At 43.6% G+C, this 20,605-nt stretch overlaps 1 protein-coding gene across 1 annotated transcript in view; it reads right to left on the bottom strand.

Moving 5' to 3' along the window:
• Positions 1-20,605, bottom strand: part of NALF1 (NALCN channel auxiliary factor 1) — a 474,399-nt gene that overhangs the window by 7,070 nt on the left and 446,724 nt on the right. Inside the window, exon 2 of the mRNA XM_066579955.1 lies at positions 17,270-17,441. Within this exon, the coding sequence (XP_066436052.1) occupies positions 17,270-17,441 (172 nt within the window). The remainder of the gene's footprint in view (positions 1-17,269; positions 17,442-20,605) is intronic.

Below are 20,605 nucleotides of genomic sequence, written 5' to 3'. Positions count from 1 at the left end.
GTGCGGCTGGGGGAATCATCACAGATAAGCGTAGCCGCTTGTCAACCGACAGTGCCGACAGGCTAACACTCATCAAGATGAACAAAGGCTGGATTTCCCCAGACTTCTGTTCTCCACCAGCGGACAGCAGCGATACGTAAGCAATACGTAGGCTGCACCCGCGGATGGAAGCTACGTTCTCTCTCACCATCCAAAACGGGGACATTTCTGCTTCATCAATCTGTGTCTAATATTCCTCCTCCTCCTCCTCCTGCTCCTCCTCCTGAAACCTCACGTAATCACGCTGAACGGGCAATTTTTCTTAGGGCCACAAGGCTCACTCAAATAATTTTTCAGAACAATTTTTATAAGTTTCAATGCGCTTAAAAGCATTGGAACTTTAACTTGAACCAATTTTTCGTTACACTGGGCTGCCTCCAGGCCTAGTTACCACTTAAGCCACATTAACCAAAGCGATTAATGGGTTTCACCTGCCCTCTTGGCTGGCCATGGCCAATTTTTGGGATGTACATTAGTACTGTTGATACAGCAATTTTTGTGGGCCCTCGCCTACAGTGTAATCAAATTAATTTTAAGGCCACCTGCATTACAGCTGACGTTACCTCAGCTGTGTTGGGCAATGCAATGGGATATTTTTGTGTACCGCCGGTGGGTTCCAGGGAGCCACCCATGCTGTAGGTGCACACTGAGTTTTTAATACATCTGTACACTTCTAAAGAACCCGTCTGACTGGGGCATGCAGTGTGGGCCGAAGCCCACCTGTATTACGCACGACATTACTACCTCAGCTGTGTTGGGCAATGCAATGGGATATTTCTATGTACCGCCGGTGGCTTCCTGGCACCCACCCAGGCAGTGGGTCCACAGGGAGTTAAACCTACATGTGTCCACTTGTAAAGAACCCCAGTCTGACTGGGGCATGCAGTGTGGGCCGAAGCCCACCTGTATTACGCACGACATTACTACCTCAGCTGTGTTGGGCAATGCAATGGGATATTTTTGTGTACCGCCGGTGGGTTCCAGGGAGCCACCCATGCTGTAGGTGCACACTGAGTTTTTAATACATCTGTACACTTCTAAAGAACCCGTCTGACTGGGGCATGCAGTGTGGGCCGAAGCCCACCTGTATTACGCACGACATTACTACCTCAGCTGTGTTGGGCAATGCAATGGGATATTTCTATGTACCGCCGGTGGCTTCCTGGCACCCACCCAGGCAGTGGGTCCACAGGGAGTTAAACCTACATGTGTCCACTTGTAAAGAACCCCAGTCTGACTGGGGCATGCAGTGTGGGCCGAAACCCACTTGCATTAACCCTTTCCAGTCCACTGTGTGACCTGTGAAGATATTAGGGTTTAAGGCTGTACAGCTCCGTTGTTGGTAGACGTCCGTCGGGGTTCTCTTACTGTATATTGCCAGCCTCTCTGCTGTCGGAGCCTATCCTACGTGTCAGCTCATGCAGTACTGGCTTTAGCCAGCATATAGCGCCGTTGTATAACAGCAGAAAAAGAGTAAGCCCCCTAGGAAAACCATATACAAATTGGATTGGAAAGGGTTAAGCACAACATTACTACCTCAGCTGTGTTGGGCAATGCAATGGGATATTTCTATGTACCGCCGGTGGCTTCCTGGCACCCACCCATGCTGTAGGTGCACACGGAGTTTTTACTACATCTGTACACTTATAAAGAACCCCAGTCAGACTGGGGCATGCAGTGTGGGCCGAAGCCCACCTGCATTAAGCACGACATTACTACCTCAGCTGTGTTGGGCAATGCAATGGGATATTTCTGTGTACCGCCGGTGGGTTCCAGGGAGCCACCCATGCTGTGGGTCGACAGGGACTTCACAATAGGGAGTTGTACCTGCCTGTGTCTATGAATTAAAAAGCCCGGTCTGACTGGGGCATGCAGACACCTTGACAGAATGAATAGTGTGTGGCACATAGGTTCCCCATTGCTATGCCCACGTGTGCAGCTCCTGATGGCGGTGGCACAGGATTCTATTTCTCATTGCTTCTGTACAGCATTGTGGGCTATCGCTCCGCCACTTTTAAAGAGGGTCGCTGCCTAGCCGTGCCAACCTCTGCAGTGTGTGCCTGCGGTCCCTCGTCATGGCAGACGCAATTCTAAATAGACATGAGCGTGGTGTGGCATGAGGGCAGCTGAAGGCTGCGCAGGGACACTTTGGTGTGCGCTGTGGGGGGGAGGGGGGGCGGTTGGGCAGCATGTAACCCAGGAGAAGTGTCAGTGGAGTGTCATGCAGGCAGTGATTGTGCTTTGTTGGAGGTAGTGTGGTGCTTAGCAAAGGTATGCCATGCTAATGAGGGCTTTTCAGAAGTAAAAGTTGTTGGGAGGGGGGGGGCCCACTCTTGCCGGTATTGTGGCTTAATAGTGGGACCTGGGAACTTGAGATGCAGCCCAACATGTAGCCCCTCGCCTGCCCTATCCGTCACTGTGTCATTCCCATCACTTTCCTGAATTGCCCAGATTTTCACACATGAAAACCTTAGCGAGCATCGGCGAAATACAAAAATGTTCTGGTCGCCCATTGACTTCAATGGGGTTCGTTGTTCGAAACGAACCCTCGAGCATCACGGGAAGTTCGTTACGAATAACGAACACCCGAACATTTTGGTGTTCGCTCATCTCTAGACAGCATCCATCATTTTATGTTTCTAACAATGTGGCTGTGTTAGGGCTCACTTTTTGCGGAATGATCTGTGGTTTCTATTGGTACCATTTTGGATTGCATATGACTTCTTGATCACCTTTTATCAAATTTTTCTTTACAGAGCAACAAATTTATGTATTTATTTTTTTCTGACAATGGTACTAATTTGGGATAAATAGCACATTATTTTGATAGATCAGACTTTGGACGCAGTGATACTAAATATGTTTTAGGGTATTTGGTTTTGATCTTATTTCACAAATGTGAAAAGTTCTTCTTTACGTTTAATATCCTTTAGTTTACAAACAAATAAAAAATACTTTTTTAAAACTTGTTTTTACTTTTTTTGTCACCTTGGGTAACTTTAAAACTATGATCAATTAATCATTCCTGCAATTGCTCATACCTGGAGGCCGTACATGTACACACTTTACTCTTAAGGGGTAAATTTTCTTTGTAGAGATGCCCTCAGATATTACACTCAGTGCAAAATGGCCACCAGCAGCCATAAGTATCTTATAGCACAGTTATCCAAGCTTTTGTAGTTCAAAGCTACTTTCAAATATGACAGGTGGTGATGGGTTGCACTAGATATTAATGAGAACCTGTTGTTCTATCTAGTGCTTCGAGTAGAGGACATGCAAGAGAGCGTGCTGTTGGTATGCTGTTGGTGTCATTGCTACGGCTTACACCAAAGTGCCCTTTTTTAATCACACAAAATAATAAAAGTCAATCAATAATTTATATGTATCTCAAAAATGGTTCTATAAAAAAGTATGACCTGCCCTGCAAAACGCAAGTACACAGACAGACATGTCGCCGAAAATAGAAATGTTGTTGGAATGTGCTGAAATAGAAAAAGCGTTTTCCCATGAAATGTGTTATTATTATGAGAAAGTAGTCAAGTAGGAGAGAAAGTTATACATATAATGTATTGTCATTATTGTACTTACCCAAAGAATAAAGCTAACATGTTATGCAGGTCAACTGCCTTCACAGTAAAAAAAACAAAACCTTCTATGTTGGTGTATCCTTTCCTCTATATGCAGAGGACGCCCCCTTGTTACAGTTACAGTCCTGTGTATAAATAGATGAGAGAGATCTCTGTATTGTCCACTGATATATTTATGGATAGTTACTGGTCGCCCGTTAGCCATCCTTTTTTTTAATACTAAATAACCCTACTTTGAATGATCTCTCTGGGTAATGTAGTCCACCCATTCCATTTGATACTTCAGTTTTATATTCTGAGCTTGGTTCCGGCATTGTAGTTATGTTATGAGCTTGGTTCTGGTGCTGCATTTATGACATTAACTTAGCTATGGTACTGTATTTTTGATATGACATTGGTTCTGGTACTGTGGTTAAGAGTGGAAATACATGGTGTGGTTGTCCAAAGACAGACAAACCATGCCCACATGCTGTAGTCAGTTGTTGCACAATTTTGTTGATAATTTGTGTGGCCACTAGTCACTGCTTGGGAGCATGGTTTGGTTGTATATAGCCTGATGTCTCATGTCTTTTCATCCTGAGGTTTTTTCACATGAGCGCATATGGGCCGGCCGTTTTCACGGCCGGACGATATGTGCTGTGATCTGATGCATTGGATTCCAATGCATCAGATCACATGGCCGTATTTCTAAGACGTAAAAACGCCCAGCCAAGCCAATATAGCGCCGAGCGTTTTTACGTCTGGCCCAAGAGATAGTCCTGGTACTGTCTTTTGGGCCGGAATACGTCGGCCGCTGCATGGGCTATATGGGAGCCCATGGCTGCGGCCGTAGGTGGGAGGGAGTTTAGCAGCATGGCTGATAAACTCCCTCCCTCTGTTCTCCTCCTCCCCATGCAGGCTCATCTCTCATTCCTCCCTGCTTGTTCTGTGCAATTGGAGCACTGATCTGCCCTTCCTTCTCCCATTGATGGCTATGGTCAAGGGGCGGGACGTAGGCGAGCTAAGCGACCGACCTCTCCCCGCCCCTTGTCCATAGCCAGCAATGTGAGGAGGCGGGACGCACCAGCGCTTAGCCCTGGCCCTACCCCCCTCCAATTGCATGCAACAAGAGGTGAGCCTGCGATGGGGAGGGAGAGGAAATGGGCGATGGCCTGGTGAGCTCACCGCCGGCCTCACCAGGCCATATGAACGGGCACACAAATGTTTGATTTTAGCGCCCATTCACCAGATTTTTCACTCCCAAAGTAGTGTATATCGGCCGGCTGTTATCCTTAGGGTGGGTTGTCCCAGGGGACAGTGCTGTGTGTTTGCCCTTCAGGCTAAAATTTTTCAGCTAGCCCCTGCTCATATGTCCTCCTTGAGTACCAGTGCCCAAAATTGTACACAATATTCTGTTTTCTGTCCAGTGATTTAGAAGCTGTTCCCCTAAACCTCTTTTGATGCACCTCATGCTCTTAATTGCCTTGGGGGCAGCTTCCTTACACTTTTTCCATTAGCAGTTTTCCTAGTTAAAGAAAATTCCTTTCCCAGGTCAGTGTTGCCCAGTGGTTTCCAATTTAATGTGTAATGGTGACATGTATTTTTCTTGTCAATGTGCATAACTTTACATTTATCAGTGTAAAACCACATTTGCCGCTTTTCTGCCCAATCCTCCAACTTTTCTAGACACATTTGTAATTGTATACTGTCCTTTTTTGTGTTAATTACTTTACATAGTTTTGTAACATCTGCAGATAGTGAACAGTGTAAATTTCAAACATGGCAAACGCAATAGTAGAATTGCTGTTTTTTATCTATCCTTCCTGAAAAAAAGTTAGTAAAGGTTAATTAATAGGTTTTATGCACTCCAAAACGATGTCATTTAAAAATATAATTCATATCACCAGAAAAAAGCCCTTATACAGCTATAGTTGCATAAAAGTAAGTGAACCCTTTCGCAATACTAGATTTCTGCATTGATCACTAATAAAATGTGGTCTGAACATTATCTACGTCACAATTATAGGCAAACACAATCTAATTAAAAAATAACACAGTTATATAGCACACAATAACAAACAGTTGTATTATTCATGTCTTTTATTGAGCACATTGAGTAAACATTCACAGTGCAGGGAGAAACAGTAAATGAATCCTTCAATTTAATAACCAGTAAATCCCCCTTTAGTAGCAATTACTTCCACTACTCATTTCCTATGGCTGCAAATAAAATGTCCACAATGTTAAGGAGGAAGTTTGAATCATTCCTCCCTGTAAGGCTTTAGTCACACGGGCGTTTTTTGCTGCAATTTGCGGATCGCATGACGGATGCGCATCCACAAATCGCGTGACCGGGGTAGAGACAGGCCGGAGCTGTCCAGCGCATTGAATTCAATGGAGCCGGCAATACAGCCGACTCCATTGAAAGCAATGCGCTGCGGGCGATCTCACAATGAATTTTCGGGAAGGGCTTAAATATATAAGCCCTTCCCTGCAATTCATCCAGAAATGTGTAAAAATAAAAAAAATATATATACTCACCTGGTCCCGGCAGACGGAGTTCAGCCGCGGCTGGCGGCAGTTCTCCTGAACTGCTCTCTGTAGTATTCAGCAGCCGGGGATTTAAAATCCCCGCCTGCTGAATGAACTGCCTCTGATTGGTCACAGCCTGACCAATCAGAGGCAGCTCTCACTCACACCCATTCATGAATTCATGAATGACAGCTGAGAGCTGCCCCTGATTGGTCCCTGCGCTGAGCCAATCAGAGGCAGCACTCACTCACCCATTCATGAATGCTGCCGGCCCCATTGAGCGCATATAGAGAAGAGAACAGAAATCGCAGATCGCAGATAGGTGCGATCTGCGATTTCTGTTCTATAATTTATCGGACAAGCGCATAAAAAGCGCTCATGTGTCCGATACCATTGCAAAGCAATGGTTTTATAAAATCGCCGGACGCATGCGCAAATCGCGCGAAAAAACGCCCGTCTGACTGAGCCCTAATTGTGTTTCAGTTTATCAATATTTCTGGGGTGCCTTGTGTATGTAGCCCTCTTCAGTTAATGCCACAGCATCTCTATGCAGTTAAGGTCAAAACTCTGACTTGCCTATTTCAAAATGCTATCATTCTTGAGATGATTTAGGTTGCTTTCATACCTATGTTAGGGCTCAGTTCAGGGTTTCCATCTCTGCTCTGTTTTTGGAGGATAGAAACAGATATAAAACAAAAAAAAAATCAGCTGTTTTTTTCACTATTGATTTCAATGAGGTTTAAAAAAAAAGCGGAAAGCAAATGGAAAAATAGTGCAGACAGCGCTATTTTTTCCATTAAAAAAAACAGAAACCTGACAGAATTGAAGCCTTTCCGTTTGTTTTCTGTTTATTCGAAACCCCATTGTTTCTCTCTTCTAAAAACAGAGCAGAGAGATGAAAACCCTGAACTGAGGCGTAATGGCGGTGTGAAAGCAGCCTTACTTGTGTGCTGTGAACCATTGTCTTGTGCATCACCCAACATTTCTTTAACTTCAGATTATTGACTGCTGCCCTTACATTCTCCTGCAAAATCTTCTGAATTCATTATTTCCTTAATGATCTCAAAATGTCCAGGTGCTGAGACTGGAAAGTAGCTGCAAACCATGATGCTCCCTGCATCATGGTTCACAGTTGGGATGTGGTTACGATGTTGCTGTGCAAAGTCCATTTTTCTCCAATCATAGAGTTGCACATTTGTGCTTAAAAATTTCCACTTTTAACTCATCCATCCATAGTAGATTTTTTTATTGCATTGTGGAACATCCAGGTGGTTTTTGGCAAACTGGAGATGGTCCCCAGTCGAGTTTTGTTGGACAGTGGTGGCTTTCTTCATGGTGTATCTCCATAAACACCATTCGTATTTCATGTATTTCTAATAGTGAAGATATGAATAGAGGTTTCTGTTGTTTGTGGAGTCTTGTAGGTCTTTTGCTGTTATCCTTGGGTTCTTTCTCACCACTTATAGAATTGCTGTAGTGTTCTTGGAGTAATCTTAGCAAGACAACCTCTTTAAGGGAGGCTAATGACAGTCCTGAATTTTCTCAGTAGCATCTCATGTCCAATTTGCTTAAAAGAGAAGGAAGTGGCAGCATCCGTTGGGGGTTTTAGGTTAAAATGTCAAATTTTATTGCTCTATACTCCACAGACAAATACAGGCATGTTTCGACTGAAAATAGTCTTTATCAAGCCACACTGTCATGTTTTCTGTAAATGCTGCCTATAGTGTGTGCTCACATTGCTGATCAACCTTTTGAAGGACCAGCCTGTACACTCAGCATTTCTGCTCCCAGGCTGAATGTCTCCTGGGTTATTTAAGGCACCGTATGCCACTGGAGAATGCCTGAATAAAATGTTTTGTAAAGGTGCTATAGTTTTGCAAAAGACGCCTGGTTTGACCCATACCTGTTCACCCTTTCCTGTCTAGTACTGTACCCTAAAGGAATGAATTTGCTATGAAAATGAGCCAAAATTGTTGTGTGCCTAAATTTCTGCCAACATTTGACACAGTAAAATTGAGCATGCTCACTGGACTAAGGATGACTGGTGAATGCGCTGATAGAAAAAAGACAATTTCTTGCTGCATAGTGTGGTGAGCAGGTACTGGACAGAAGAAGGAAAGGCTGCTGGCTGTGAAGAGGGGGCACACAGTGCTTGTGAGGAAGAGGCCAGAGAAGCATAGAGAGCAGCGCTGAAATAAATACCAGACTGAGCCTGAGAGAGCTGGAGATGGCACTACCCGAGCTTGGAGAGAAGCAGTATCGCCCAGGAAGGACTCTAGGGTAAGTAGAAGCTGTGACTCCTACACAATAAATTGTAAGTGAGGCTGGCCTCAAAGGGACAGTAGGTGTGCACATCAAAGAGGTTTAAAAATAGTTAGCCAGTGGTGATAGAGACTCATTTGAGGAAATCATACAGTTGCCAAGGGGCTTTTGCCAGAATCCTTTTTGCTTGTGGACTGAAATATTTTGTAAAGGGGTGAAAAGACAACATTAGAGGTGGAGTAGTGTTAACACTAAAGGAGAAGCTGTGCATTATATTTTGTAGTCCACATTTCACTGGGTCGGTGTTGATATTAGCTGAGTGTAATTGATATTGTTCACAAGTATAACTATTATTGCTGTTTGTTCACAAGGTATTGCTATTCTTATGTTCTAGCTAGCAGTGGATAGCGCCTAGGTACTTGACGGTAAAAATTCAATTGCTTAATTGTTATTATTCTATTGTTCCCTATTATTTTTACATGCTGAAATAAATATTGTATATTTTGATTACTCTATCTGCTGCATTCTAACCTAAATCCTGCATCGCTACACCTCAACCACAGCACTTGGATCAAAATTTATCTGATTGCTACCTGCCTTGATGCTCTGCCTTTCTCTCCATTTATGCAAGAACTCTGCCTACCCTGATTTCAGTTCATATCTCAACTACGTCTCTATGTGTCCCTCCAGTAGCCCACTATGGTACCTGTCCAAGTCATTTGCACAGTGTGTCCACACCTAGTGCATAACAGATGATTTGTCTCATTGTGGATTGATGTACATCCAGGTCTTTAGCAATGTTTTTGTAGCTTTTTCTAACTTAAAACAACTCTATAACACATCTTCTGACCCGAGATCTCCTGAATCTTGTTTGCATTGTATGCTTTTATTCTAATGAGTAAAGAACCTGTGGAAAACCCACACTCAGGGCTTATTCACATGAGTGTATATTGGCTGCCGTTTTCACAGCTGGCTGATAACAATGCATCAGATCACATGGCCGTATTCCTACAGCTTAAAAACGCCCGGTCGGCAAATATAGCACGGGCGCTTTTACGCTGGGCAGCAAAGATAGTCCTGGAACTATCTTGCTGCCCAGAATATGTTGGCCGCTGCATGGGCTCTTATGGGACCTAATGACAGTGTCCAGAGAAGGGAGGTTAGCAGCGTGACTGCTAAACTCCCTTCCCCTTTTCTCCTTCTCTCTCCTCCCTTCTGGCTGTTTGCAATGGAAGGGGGTGGGGCTGAGCCGAGCCCCGTTCCTCTGATTGCTGGCTGCAGACAAGGTGAGGGGGAGGGAAGGGGAGGCAACAGCATTGTGGCCTCGGCTTATATAAGCTGGGCTCGTGCCGTCTGAACAGGTACATAAACATTAGATTTGTGCACCCGTTCATGCATTTTTATGGTGCTGGCGGGCGCATGTAAAAACACCTGCGCTCGTGGGAAAGAGCCCTCAATCTCATCTTCTTAATTGAAATACCTTTTGCCAATTAGTTCTTGGAGAAATTAGTAAAACAGAGGTTCACTTATTATTTCTCCCTGCTCTGTGGACATTTGCACAATGTGCTTAATAAAAAAATATAAATGACACAACTGTTTGTGACTATTAGTTTAGTTAGCTTGTGTTTTTCTATCAACGTGACTTAGTTAACTATGAGACCACAAATTTTTTGGTAATCAATCCAGAAATGCAGGCGACCCCAAAGAGTTTGCCCACTTTTTCCTGCAACTGTATGTTGACAGAAAAATAAAAAGTTACTTCTCTCCAACTTTAGTGACATAAAATGCAAAAATTCCTGGGGTTAATACTGTGATGGTAGCATTTATCAGTAGTAAGTCCCAACCAGTTCCAAGTACCTGGTTAATTTTTGTTTAGAGAATTAGCCATGCATGCCAAGTTAAGGGCTCTTTCACACAGGTGGTGCGATTTTCAGCTGCCTGAGGGTGGCTTCACATGAGCGTGTTTTTGTGCGTATTTGCAACATTGCATTCCCTATGGTGTGTGCACATGTCCATACTTTGTAGGTGTCATGTGTGACAGCTGCGGTAGAGAATAGAAGAATTTCTCTGCTGCATCTGTCACAGATGTGGCAGATGTAGCAGCAGAGAATTCATTTTACTAGCGGGTTCAAGGAAACATCTGCCACATGCGGCAGATGTGTTCTTCATCCCCGTGGGGGGTACTGCAGCGGTGAAGGGTAATTTTTTTTTATTTTTTACACTAAAATAATTGTTTTCCAGGAAAGGGCTTATATGTAAAGCCCTTCCCTGGAAAACAATTAAGGGTGCCGGTAGAGCATTGTTTTCAATGGAGCCGCCGGCAGCAGCCGTGGCTCTACTGAAAACAATGCACGCAGCCGCATACACGCATGTTTTTGCTTGTACCTAGGTGTGCACGTATGTACGCACCTATGTACGCACAAAAACACACTCGTGTAAAGGAACCCTGAATCACGCCAGAAAATTGCATGAATGAGAGGCAGACGCGATCAAGTTGCAGCTGCATCTTCCATTTTCTCGCCAATTCAGAAGGCTAGGTGGGCCGCATATACGCTGCAGCCCAGAATACAGTCAGCTGGGGAAAGAGAGTTCAGCTCTGCGAAACTCCCTCCCCCTCTCCACCCCTTGCCAGCTGCCAGCAAAGGGCGGCAGCAGGAGCTTAGCAGATCTAGTGTGTTAAACTCCCACCCCTCGCCGGCTGCCAAAGGGGACAGGGTGGGGATGGGCATGGAACGTGGCGAGAGCTTAGCTTAGCTAACCATGCTAAACTCTCTCCCCAGCTTACGCCAGTAAGGGAAGGAGGAGGGACTTTAGCAACACAAGCTGCTGCTAAACTGCCTCCATCTTCCCTTTTCTGACAGCTCTCAGGCTCCCATAGGAGTCTATGGGAGCGGCCTGCGTATTCCAGCAAAAGATTGGACAAGACTTACTTTTTCCAACCAGACTATTTTACGCACTGGGAATTCACTCAACTGAACAAATGCATTAGAATCCAATGCTTCAGATGGTCGCAATTTTCAGTCGGCGTTTTATCGCGGCAAAATCACCACAATAAAACATTTCTAGCCTCTTTTCCACTAAACTTTAAGGGAATACATACCCCACTCTAAATAGTGGTTTTAATCAATAGTGGCAAAGCTGCTAGATATATGCAGTTGATCCCCAGCTGCACTCTTCCTCACCACTCAATGGCCGGACCAAGTATGCAAAAACCGCCAGGAACCTGAACACGTTCCAAAATAAGATCCAAATGAGCTGAAAATAGTGCATCCATAACTTAGCAAACTTTATTCTCCCATGACATAAAAACAAAACAGTGCCGTTTCAACCGGATGGTCTTTTTTAAGCTGTCATACACATACAAATACCCTCTTAAATAGTCCCCACAGAAGGTAAATCTCCAATCGCAAAACAGGTTACTACCCCATTATAACAAGAACAGGGCGTACTTAACATACACAAGATGGCGCAGTATTCTATATTCTAACCGGCGCTCATGTAGCTTAGGGCCACTAACAAGACGGCGCAGTATGCGCATGCACCATTGGATGTACTTACCATACACAAGGTGGTGCAGGATTGCGAGATTCACTCCATAAAATTGTGCATGGAGGGATCGGCGTGGCAACACACCACACGAGTATGTTTTTAATTGTATGTAAATATGTTTTTAAAGCTTCTTTCACACGAGCCCATATCAGCCGGACGTTTTTACGGCCGGCTGAAATACACTATGATCTGATGCATTGGATTCCAATGCATCAGATCACATGGCCGTATTCCTGAGATGTAAAAGCGCCCGGCCGGCCAATATAGCGCCAGGCGTTTTTTTTATGTTGGGCCCAAAAGATAGTCCTGGAACTATCTTTTGGGCCGGAACACGTCGGCCGCTGCATGGGCTTCTATGGGAGCCCATGGCAGTGGCCCCAGATGGAAGGGAGTTTAGCAGCGTGGCTGCTAAACTTCCTCTCTCTGATCTTCTTCTACCCCCGTGCAGACTCACCATTATTCCCCTCCCTGCTGGATCTCTGCAATGGGAAGGGGGGAGCTAAGCACCATCTTGGCCTGCCTTCTCCCATTGCTGGCTGTGGGAAAGGCGCGGTGCATGTGTGGAGCTAAGCTCCCACCCTCTCCCTGCCCCTTGTCCATAACCATCAATGGGAGGAGGAGGGACTGGCCGGTGCTTAGCTCCGCCCCAGTCCTGCCCCATCCCATTGCAAGAAACGATGCTACCCCCTGCAGCCCCCCGCTCACCACCGCTGCTCCCTTGAGCCTGCTCGGACGAAAATGCAGTTACTCGAGAAGAGCGATGCTCGCTCGAGTAACTGCCCTATCCAAGTGTGCTCGCTCATCTCTACTGGTAACCTGTTTTGTGATTGGAGATTTACCTTGTGTGGGGACTATTTAAGAGGGTATTTGTATGTGTATGACAGCTTGAAAAAGACCATCCGGTCGAAACGTCGCTGTTTTGTTTTTATGTCATGGGAGAATAAAGTTTGCTAGGTTACTTTTACAACCCGGATGCTGCCGCACTATTTTATCATAGTGGCAAACCTGCTGTGATTATCCATATGTGTGGAGACTCTTTTCTGCAGTGTAATGGCATCTTGCTTTTGGAATTATTTTCATTTTTTCTTTCTTGTGCTGTATCCTCCTTTTCACATTGCTTATTATTTGCCCATTTTTCACAACCAGTTTATATGTATAATATTATCAACTGTGATTATTTCTTACCTGTTATGGTGTTATATATTCCATGCCTGATCCCGCTTCTTTTTATATGCCTAAGGGCTCTTTCACAAGAGCGTCGTTTTGACGCTGAGTAGGTGCATCCAAAAATCTCATCTAAAAGAACCTATGGGTTCATTCAGAAAAATGATTTTTTGATGCACCAAAAACATAGTGCGTCAAAAGATAAGCAATAGGCATGTTTTTTTTCCACCGACATTTCTCTCCATCAAAAGAAAGAACATGTCCTATCTTTTGACATCACAGCACCGGCGGATACCATGGGAGCCAGATGGCAAAGGGAGGGGGCAGGGGGAGCAGCATACTTTCTAATAGCAGCTGCGATGTGCTCGCGACTACTATTCGTTCACCCAATTTAACACTTAGATATCTGCACTGTTAAAATGATGCTCATGTGAAAGAGCCCTCAGGATGCATTCACATGGGTGAGTTTCTCACGTGGCTTCTCTTCTGATTGGGGGGAACTCGAGTGTGAAAATAATATGTTGATCTCAGTGTGTTTATTCACATGAACGATTTTTCTCTCGCATCACTGCTGCAAAATTAAAAGATCGCTGCATGTCCATTTGTTCCTACTGGATCTTTAAAAAAATTGCACTTGCATACCAAGCGATTTCCATGCGCTTGTGATGCAATTTTTACCATTGGAACTATTGTAAGCACTTGCGATTTCTTTATGCGCCTAAAGATCGCAAGTACTTAAAGTACTTTTTGAGAAAAAAACACATCATGCTCACATTCAGAATCGCAAGTTTAAGAGTACAATATTGATCTGAGTTCCTCAGACCAATATCATACTCACCTGTGTGAATGAACCCTCACTAGGGGCAGCGTCAGTCGGCCTGCAAAACGTGGAGAATAGAACCTATTGCTTTTAATGGAGTCAACCTCACTTCTTTTTTTTTTGTAATTTCAATGCTTAACTTCAACAGTGTCACAGTGCTAACCACTGAGCCACATTCACTGAGGCATCACCACCACCATCAAAACCTATTTACAGAGTGTTTGAAATATTTTCTTCACTTTATGTCATTGTATCATTAGCTTTATACATAGGGTTAATGAGAGGAAGTGGCTCTCATATCTGACAGCTAAGAAATGAGTTTTATTATATTCTTTGGAGTGAATTGTAAGTGTGAAATAAAATGAGTTGAATATCTTGCTATTTCTTAAGGTGGCCACATGGAGATGCTAGAGACTTATCTAAAGTTATTTGATAGAAATTGCGAAGACGATTAATGCTTAAAAAGCTTTTGAAACAGGTAGATTTTAATGGGCTTTGAAACCATTTTATTTACAAATAAGTCACTTTGAATATTAACTGTGAATTAATAAAGTACTCATTGTAATTTTTGCAAAACTTTCAATATTTTGATACATAGTAAAGTCCTTCCTCTCCAAAAACATACTGCCCCAATGAAAGGGAAAGACCAGCTCTGCAAATTGGGCACAAAATTGGATTTTGACAGGATAATATTTTTATATGCTTTTGGTAAAAGCTCAATAACTGTAACAAACATCTGAAATTGAAATAGGTTAATACTTAATTTTAGTGGACTTACTGATGAGAAAGCTATAATGTATCAGTGAGAAAAAAAAAATCCTGTGCTTCCAAATACAATTTAATTCTCGCTCTTTTAAAATTTTATATTCTACTTTACAAGAAGCGGTTGGAGGAATATCTATTTACTTGGGAAGAGTCTGTTCTGAATAGAAATGACTATGTGTTACATTGTTTAGTATGTAAGGTGTACAGCAGAGTTTTACTATCATATACATTGACACCATTCTACCACATAGATAATAAATGCTGCTTTACTTGGGACCCCACCAATAACTTACACAGGGTCTACAGGCCCCATGTAACTATTGTGATTGTGAAGAACATTTAGCCTGGGTTCACACTCGCCGTATTCCCGTCGGAAATCTCGCGGTTTATCCGCAGCAAAACCCGCGAGATTTCCGCCGGGAGAACCGCCGCGGTTTAAGCCGCGGCGGCTTTGAAGCGGCCCGGCTGCTTGCTTTTCCGTTGTGGCCGGCGCTCCCATAGAGGAGAGCGCGGCCGTAACATAAATAAACAAAAATCCGAATGTAAACAGACATGCTGCTTCTTTTGAAATCGCGGCCGCTGCAGCCGCGGTTTCGACTGGATTTATCACAGTGGATTAGCCATCCCGTGTGGACGAGGTTTCTGAGAAATCTCGTCCACATGGCTGGCTAATCCCGAGATTAGCGGCCGCGGGCGGATCTGCTGCGGCAGAACCACGGCAAATCCGCCCTGTGTGAACCTAGCCTTAATTTCAGCAGAAAGAAGTGTAGCGGTCAGTATGGCCGAGACCCGATCGCAATGGAGACGAACGCTATGCTGACATGGCTTTACCACAATCAGTGTGCCTTCCAAACGGATTGTTAATGTTGCATAATCTTGCTGGGAAACAGCTGTCCCCATGCTAAGGGCTTCTTCAGATGACCATATTTTCACAGCTTTTTGCATGCGTTCCTATGGGAACGTTCAGATCAAGGGATTTTAGATGTGCATAAAACATGCACGAAAAAAAAGATAGGACATGCTGCCTGAAAACATGGGACCTGATCTATCTTTGGTGCACGATGCACAGGAGTTTCCATAGACTCCTATGGGAACTGGATAACAAGGGAGGGAGATTAGCTAAGCATTCTGATTGTTTCATTTACATTTCTAAACAATGGGAATGGGAGATGAAGGGAGATAAGGGGGGAGATAAGCTAAAGCCAGAAGTACTTTTTAAATGTTCAGCTGTAAGCTCCTGTTAGTCCTTGCAGGGATGAGGGGGACTCCCCAGGGTTCCCTTCATCTCAGCAGGGATGGAGGGTTTCCCCAGCAGCTGAGCTGGAGGAATTTCCCCGCTGAACCCCCTTCATCACCAGGGACTCTCTTCATCTCAGCGTGATACCAACATTTCTTTGCAGGGGAGAATAAGGGATTCCCCAGCAGCAGGGAGAGAAGGAATTAACTTGTAGGAGAAAACGAGGGAATCCCCGTAGCGAAGCAGCAGCACTCTTTTTTAGCAACACACAGCTCCCAATCCTGTGAATTGGCAATTTCACAGCTAATTAAACTCGGGACTTAATAGCAGGAAATCATCTATTCACACGATTTTCTTCCGAGTTAGCCCCAATTTGTTTGTGCGGCTAACTCCTGCATCATATTCACGCCCATCTGAAAGAGCCCTCAGCCTGTAAAAACACTTTCCAGACTACCAAACAATTGGACATCAATCATTTCAGTGTCCAGATGATCAAGTGAAGAAGATTTCAAACAAGTTAAACCTGCCTAGACAAGGCTGTTCCTGAAAGTTCTGGCCAAGAGCAAAATTCATGATGTGAACAACTAAACTTCAAGTTACTTTTTCACATGACTGCACTTAGCAGCATGTTCGTCCATATGAACCAAGATTGGTAGATATAGTCCTTCATGTATTTAAATATGAAATATGTATGAACAACAATAGACGGTATGTGTTTTTGCTACCACAATATTGGTACTGCAAAATGCGGTAAAATTGCAACTCAGCAAGTTTATCTGTACCGATACATTTAATAAACAGTATAAAAGGTCTTTTTAAATGTTGTTTTCTAGCAATTAGAATCGACATTTGCCTTAAAACCTCAATTACAACACAATTAGGTAATTTCATACAATCAAGAACTTTCCTAAAGGCCCTGGGATAATTCCCAGTTGTTTCCGATCATTGCCTTGTGTAAACCTGTCCAGCAAACATAGGACAAACAACAAAACGCTCGTTTGTCAATGACTGCATCTATTATGTGGGCATAAAATTCATTATTGGCAGCAGATTCCCTCCTGCAAACAGGGGATTTGCTGCTGACAAAAATGCCAAGTGCATGGGAATGGATGATTGTACATGCAATTGTTTGGACAAACACACTCACGATAATTGCTACATTTAAATGGGAGCAAATGAGCGCCAATCAACTTGCTATCTTGTCAGTCAGTGCTTGTTACGGACAGATTAGCCACCTGATTAAACTGGTCTTACGTCCAACTAATAGATATGACTCCATTCATTCGTTGCTCTGTGTCTCTATCTTCATAGAGTGAAATAAATGGTAGACATTACCTGTACAGATGAAACTTGATAGTCCACCATAGACAACATCATCGTTATCTGGTAATATAAACGGACACCGTGTTTGTACCTCCAAACAGTATTGCTTGCAAGGGATTTTGCTACTGCATTCAGATTGTGTAACTTCAAAAAACTGGGAACATAGCCAGGACTTGTAGACAGTCTGAAAAATAAAGCATAATGTAGCATTATATAGTAGTTTGTTTTATTTATTGGGACACAAACAAATATATGCAAGTAAGCTTTAATACAATGAGTAACCATTACACCAGGGTTTTATAATAATTATTATTTTGACATCTCCACTGTGCAATTTAGAAAATAAACTAATTAGATTTCTCATCGGGTACATTAGCTAATTTACATGATATATCGGTCTGGGTATGATGCCACTAATTCGCATATCCCTTTCATTAATACGTTGTCTATCCATTATTACTCCACTGTTATGTGCCATCTATTGTGCATCTTCTACAGAAAAAATCCAGCATCCTCCTATCACATAATGTAAAAGTGACAAAATACTACTATTTGATACAAAATCTAGAAATTATATTGACAAGGTCATTATTCATTATTCACTGGCAATATGGACTGCGCAATACAACCTGCGTCAGCAAAACGTACAGATTCAGTAGCAGATTTAGTCCTCACTAATCCACCAGCACATGCTCCAACAGCGAGATGCAATACTTCAGATTCTTTTTTGTTTTCTTGTCATAAGGGTTCATACTTTTGCTGCGTCATATATTGCGTTATACAGATCAGCAATATAGAGCATGTATGCAGGGTATGAGAGACATAACAGCTAGTCTCTATCCACTAGCTCAGGGAAACTGATAGAGCATGCAGAGAAGAAAATAAGTGAAAATTCCATATACAAGTCATGTAATGGTTAGAAATACATGCATATAGATATAGACTTTCTGAAGTCACCTGAAAGACTGGGTATGCTTTTAGAAATATATGCACATTAAAGGAACACTGTCACTGTGGAACAGCATCATAAACTAACTTATGGTACAGTTTCAGAAGGTGATGGATCCTGCGGTGTCCTCCCATGAAGTCTGTGCAAGGTCTGAAAATTTGACTCTTTTGAGACCTTTGTGCGTGCTTTCCCACGGAGTCAAATTTTTAGACCATGCACGGACTTTCTGATGACTTTTTAGAAAGTCTACGTCTATGCGTGTGCACTTCTAACGATTACATGACTTGTATATGGAATTTTCAATTATTTTCTTCTCTGCTCTGTCTGATTTCTTGAGCTAATGAATAGAGACTAGATGTCTCTCATACACTGCACACATAGAAAAGAGGAGATCCTGCTCTATTTTCTTTCTGTAGCACACTCTGAGGTATCAGCAGCATGGAGGACATTATACAGCAGCTGTGAATCTAGCAATGAGCAAGATAGAAAATTACTAGAGCTTTCAACAACAGCACTTCCATTTGTTTCTCTGCCTCTCTCACTCTACAACTGTTTCCTGCTCCCTCTCAATTGACTTTTGGTGGCAGCATATAATCTGAACCAGAGGCGTAACTCCTGGGCCTCAATGCAAAATCTGTAACAGCGCCCCCCAACTGTAATGCTTTATTCATAGTACTGGGCTCCCTATATGGACAAGAGAGGCCTTATGGGCCCCATAAGGCTCCTGGGCCTGGGTGCAACCACATCCCCTGCACCCTCTATAGTTATGGAAGTGATCTGAACCCTCAGTGAGTGAATGATCAGTGCAAAAGGCAGGGGTAGAAGAAGTGGCTCATAAGTGGGAAAAGGTGCATTTTTCTCTAGTAAAATACATTACAAAGTTTCTTATATTCACTTGTACTATTGATTTATTCCAAGTTTGTTTAGAGAATTGTAGATCTATGTATCAGTTGATTGCTTTTGCTATTAGATTATAGACTAGAAAGATATAGCATTCTGATAATATAAATAGTGAAGGGGTTAAATGTAACCATTTCTATACACCAGTGAGTGTATGTTACTGGGTGAGGCTTCTTTCACATGAGCGCATATTGTCCGGCCGTTTTCGCGGCCCGCAGATATGCACTGTGATCTGATGCATTGGATTCCAATGCATCAGATCACATGGGCATATTTGTGAGACGTAATAATGCCCGGCCAAGCTAATATAGCGCCGGGTGTTTTTACATCGAGCCCAAAACATAGTTCTGGAACTATGTTTTGGGCCGCAATACATCGGCCGCTGCATGGGCTCCTATGGGTGCCCATGGCAGCAGCCGTAGGTGGGAGGGAGTTTAGCAGCGTGGCTGCTAAAATCCCTTCCTCTGTTCTCCTCCCCCCTGTGCAGGCTCACCTCTCTTCCTCCCAGCTTGTTCTGTGCAATGGAAGGAGGCGGGATGGTGGCGGAGCTAAGCGCCCGCCCTCTCCTTGCCCCTTGTCTATAGCCATCAATGGGAGGAGGCGGGACAGACCAGCACTTAGCTCCGCACCATCCCGCCTCCTTCTATTGCACAGAATGGGTGATGGCCTGGTGATCTCGGTGTATTTGCATCAGCCTCATCAAGCCATATAAACTGGTGCACGAATGTTTGATTTATACACCTGTTCACCAGATTTTTCACTAACAATGTAGCGTATATCGGCCGGTCGTGATATGTACTTACGTGAAAAAATCCTAAGACAGAGATAAGATAGTATCCAAGTCCCCCCTTGTATTCCTTTAACATGTGCTAATGACTATCTCTTTGTCTCTGAAAAGTCTGTTATAAGTCTGTTTACACAGAGCGATGATCGCTAAAAATGGTGGCGGAGCTAAGCGCCCGCCCTCTCCTTGCCCCTTGTCTATAGCCATCAATGGGAGGAGGCGGGACAGACCAGCACTTAGCTCCGCACCATCCCGCCTCCTTCTATTGCACAGAATGGGTGATGGCCTGGTGATCTCGGTGTATTTGCATCAGCCTCATCAAGCCATATAAACTGGTGCACGAATGTTTGATTTATACACCTGTTCACCAGATTTTTCACTAACAATGTAGCGTATATCGGCCGGTCGTGATATGTACTTACGTGAAAAAATCCTAAGACAGAGATAAGATAGTATCCAAGTCCCCCCTTGTATTCCTTTAACATGTGCTAATGACTATCTCTTTGTCTCTGAAAAGTCTGTTATAAGTCTGTTTACACAGAGCGATGATCGCTAAAAAATTGCCAAAAGGCGATCGTTTTAGCGATAAACATTGCGTCTAAATGCGTGCCCATGGTGCACTTTTTGTGCACTGCTAGCTGATCATTAAATTCAGTCCAACCTAAAAATTGGCCTTCAGCCTTATCAGCAGTTCTCCAGGGGTAGTGCTGATAAC

This window comes from Eleutherodactylus coqui, chromosome 1 (assembly GCF_035609145.1).
Source record: "Eleutherodactylus coqui strain aEleCoq1 chromosome 1, aEleCoq1.hap1, whole genome shotgun sequence".
NCBI classification, from domain to species: domain Eukaryota; kingdom Metazoa; phylum Chordata; class Amphibia; order Anura; family Eleutherodactylidae; genus Eleutherodactylus; species Eleutherodactylus coqui.
This window is presented reverse-complemented; position numbering and strand designations above follow the sequence as displayed.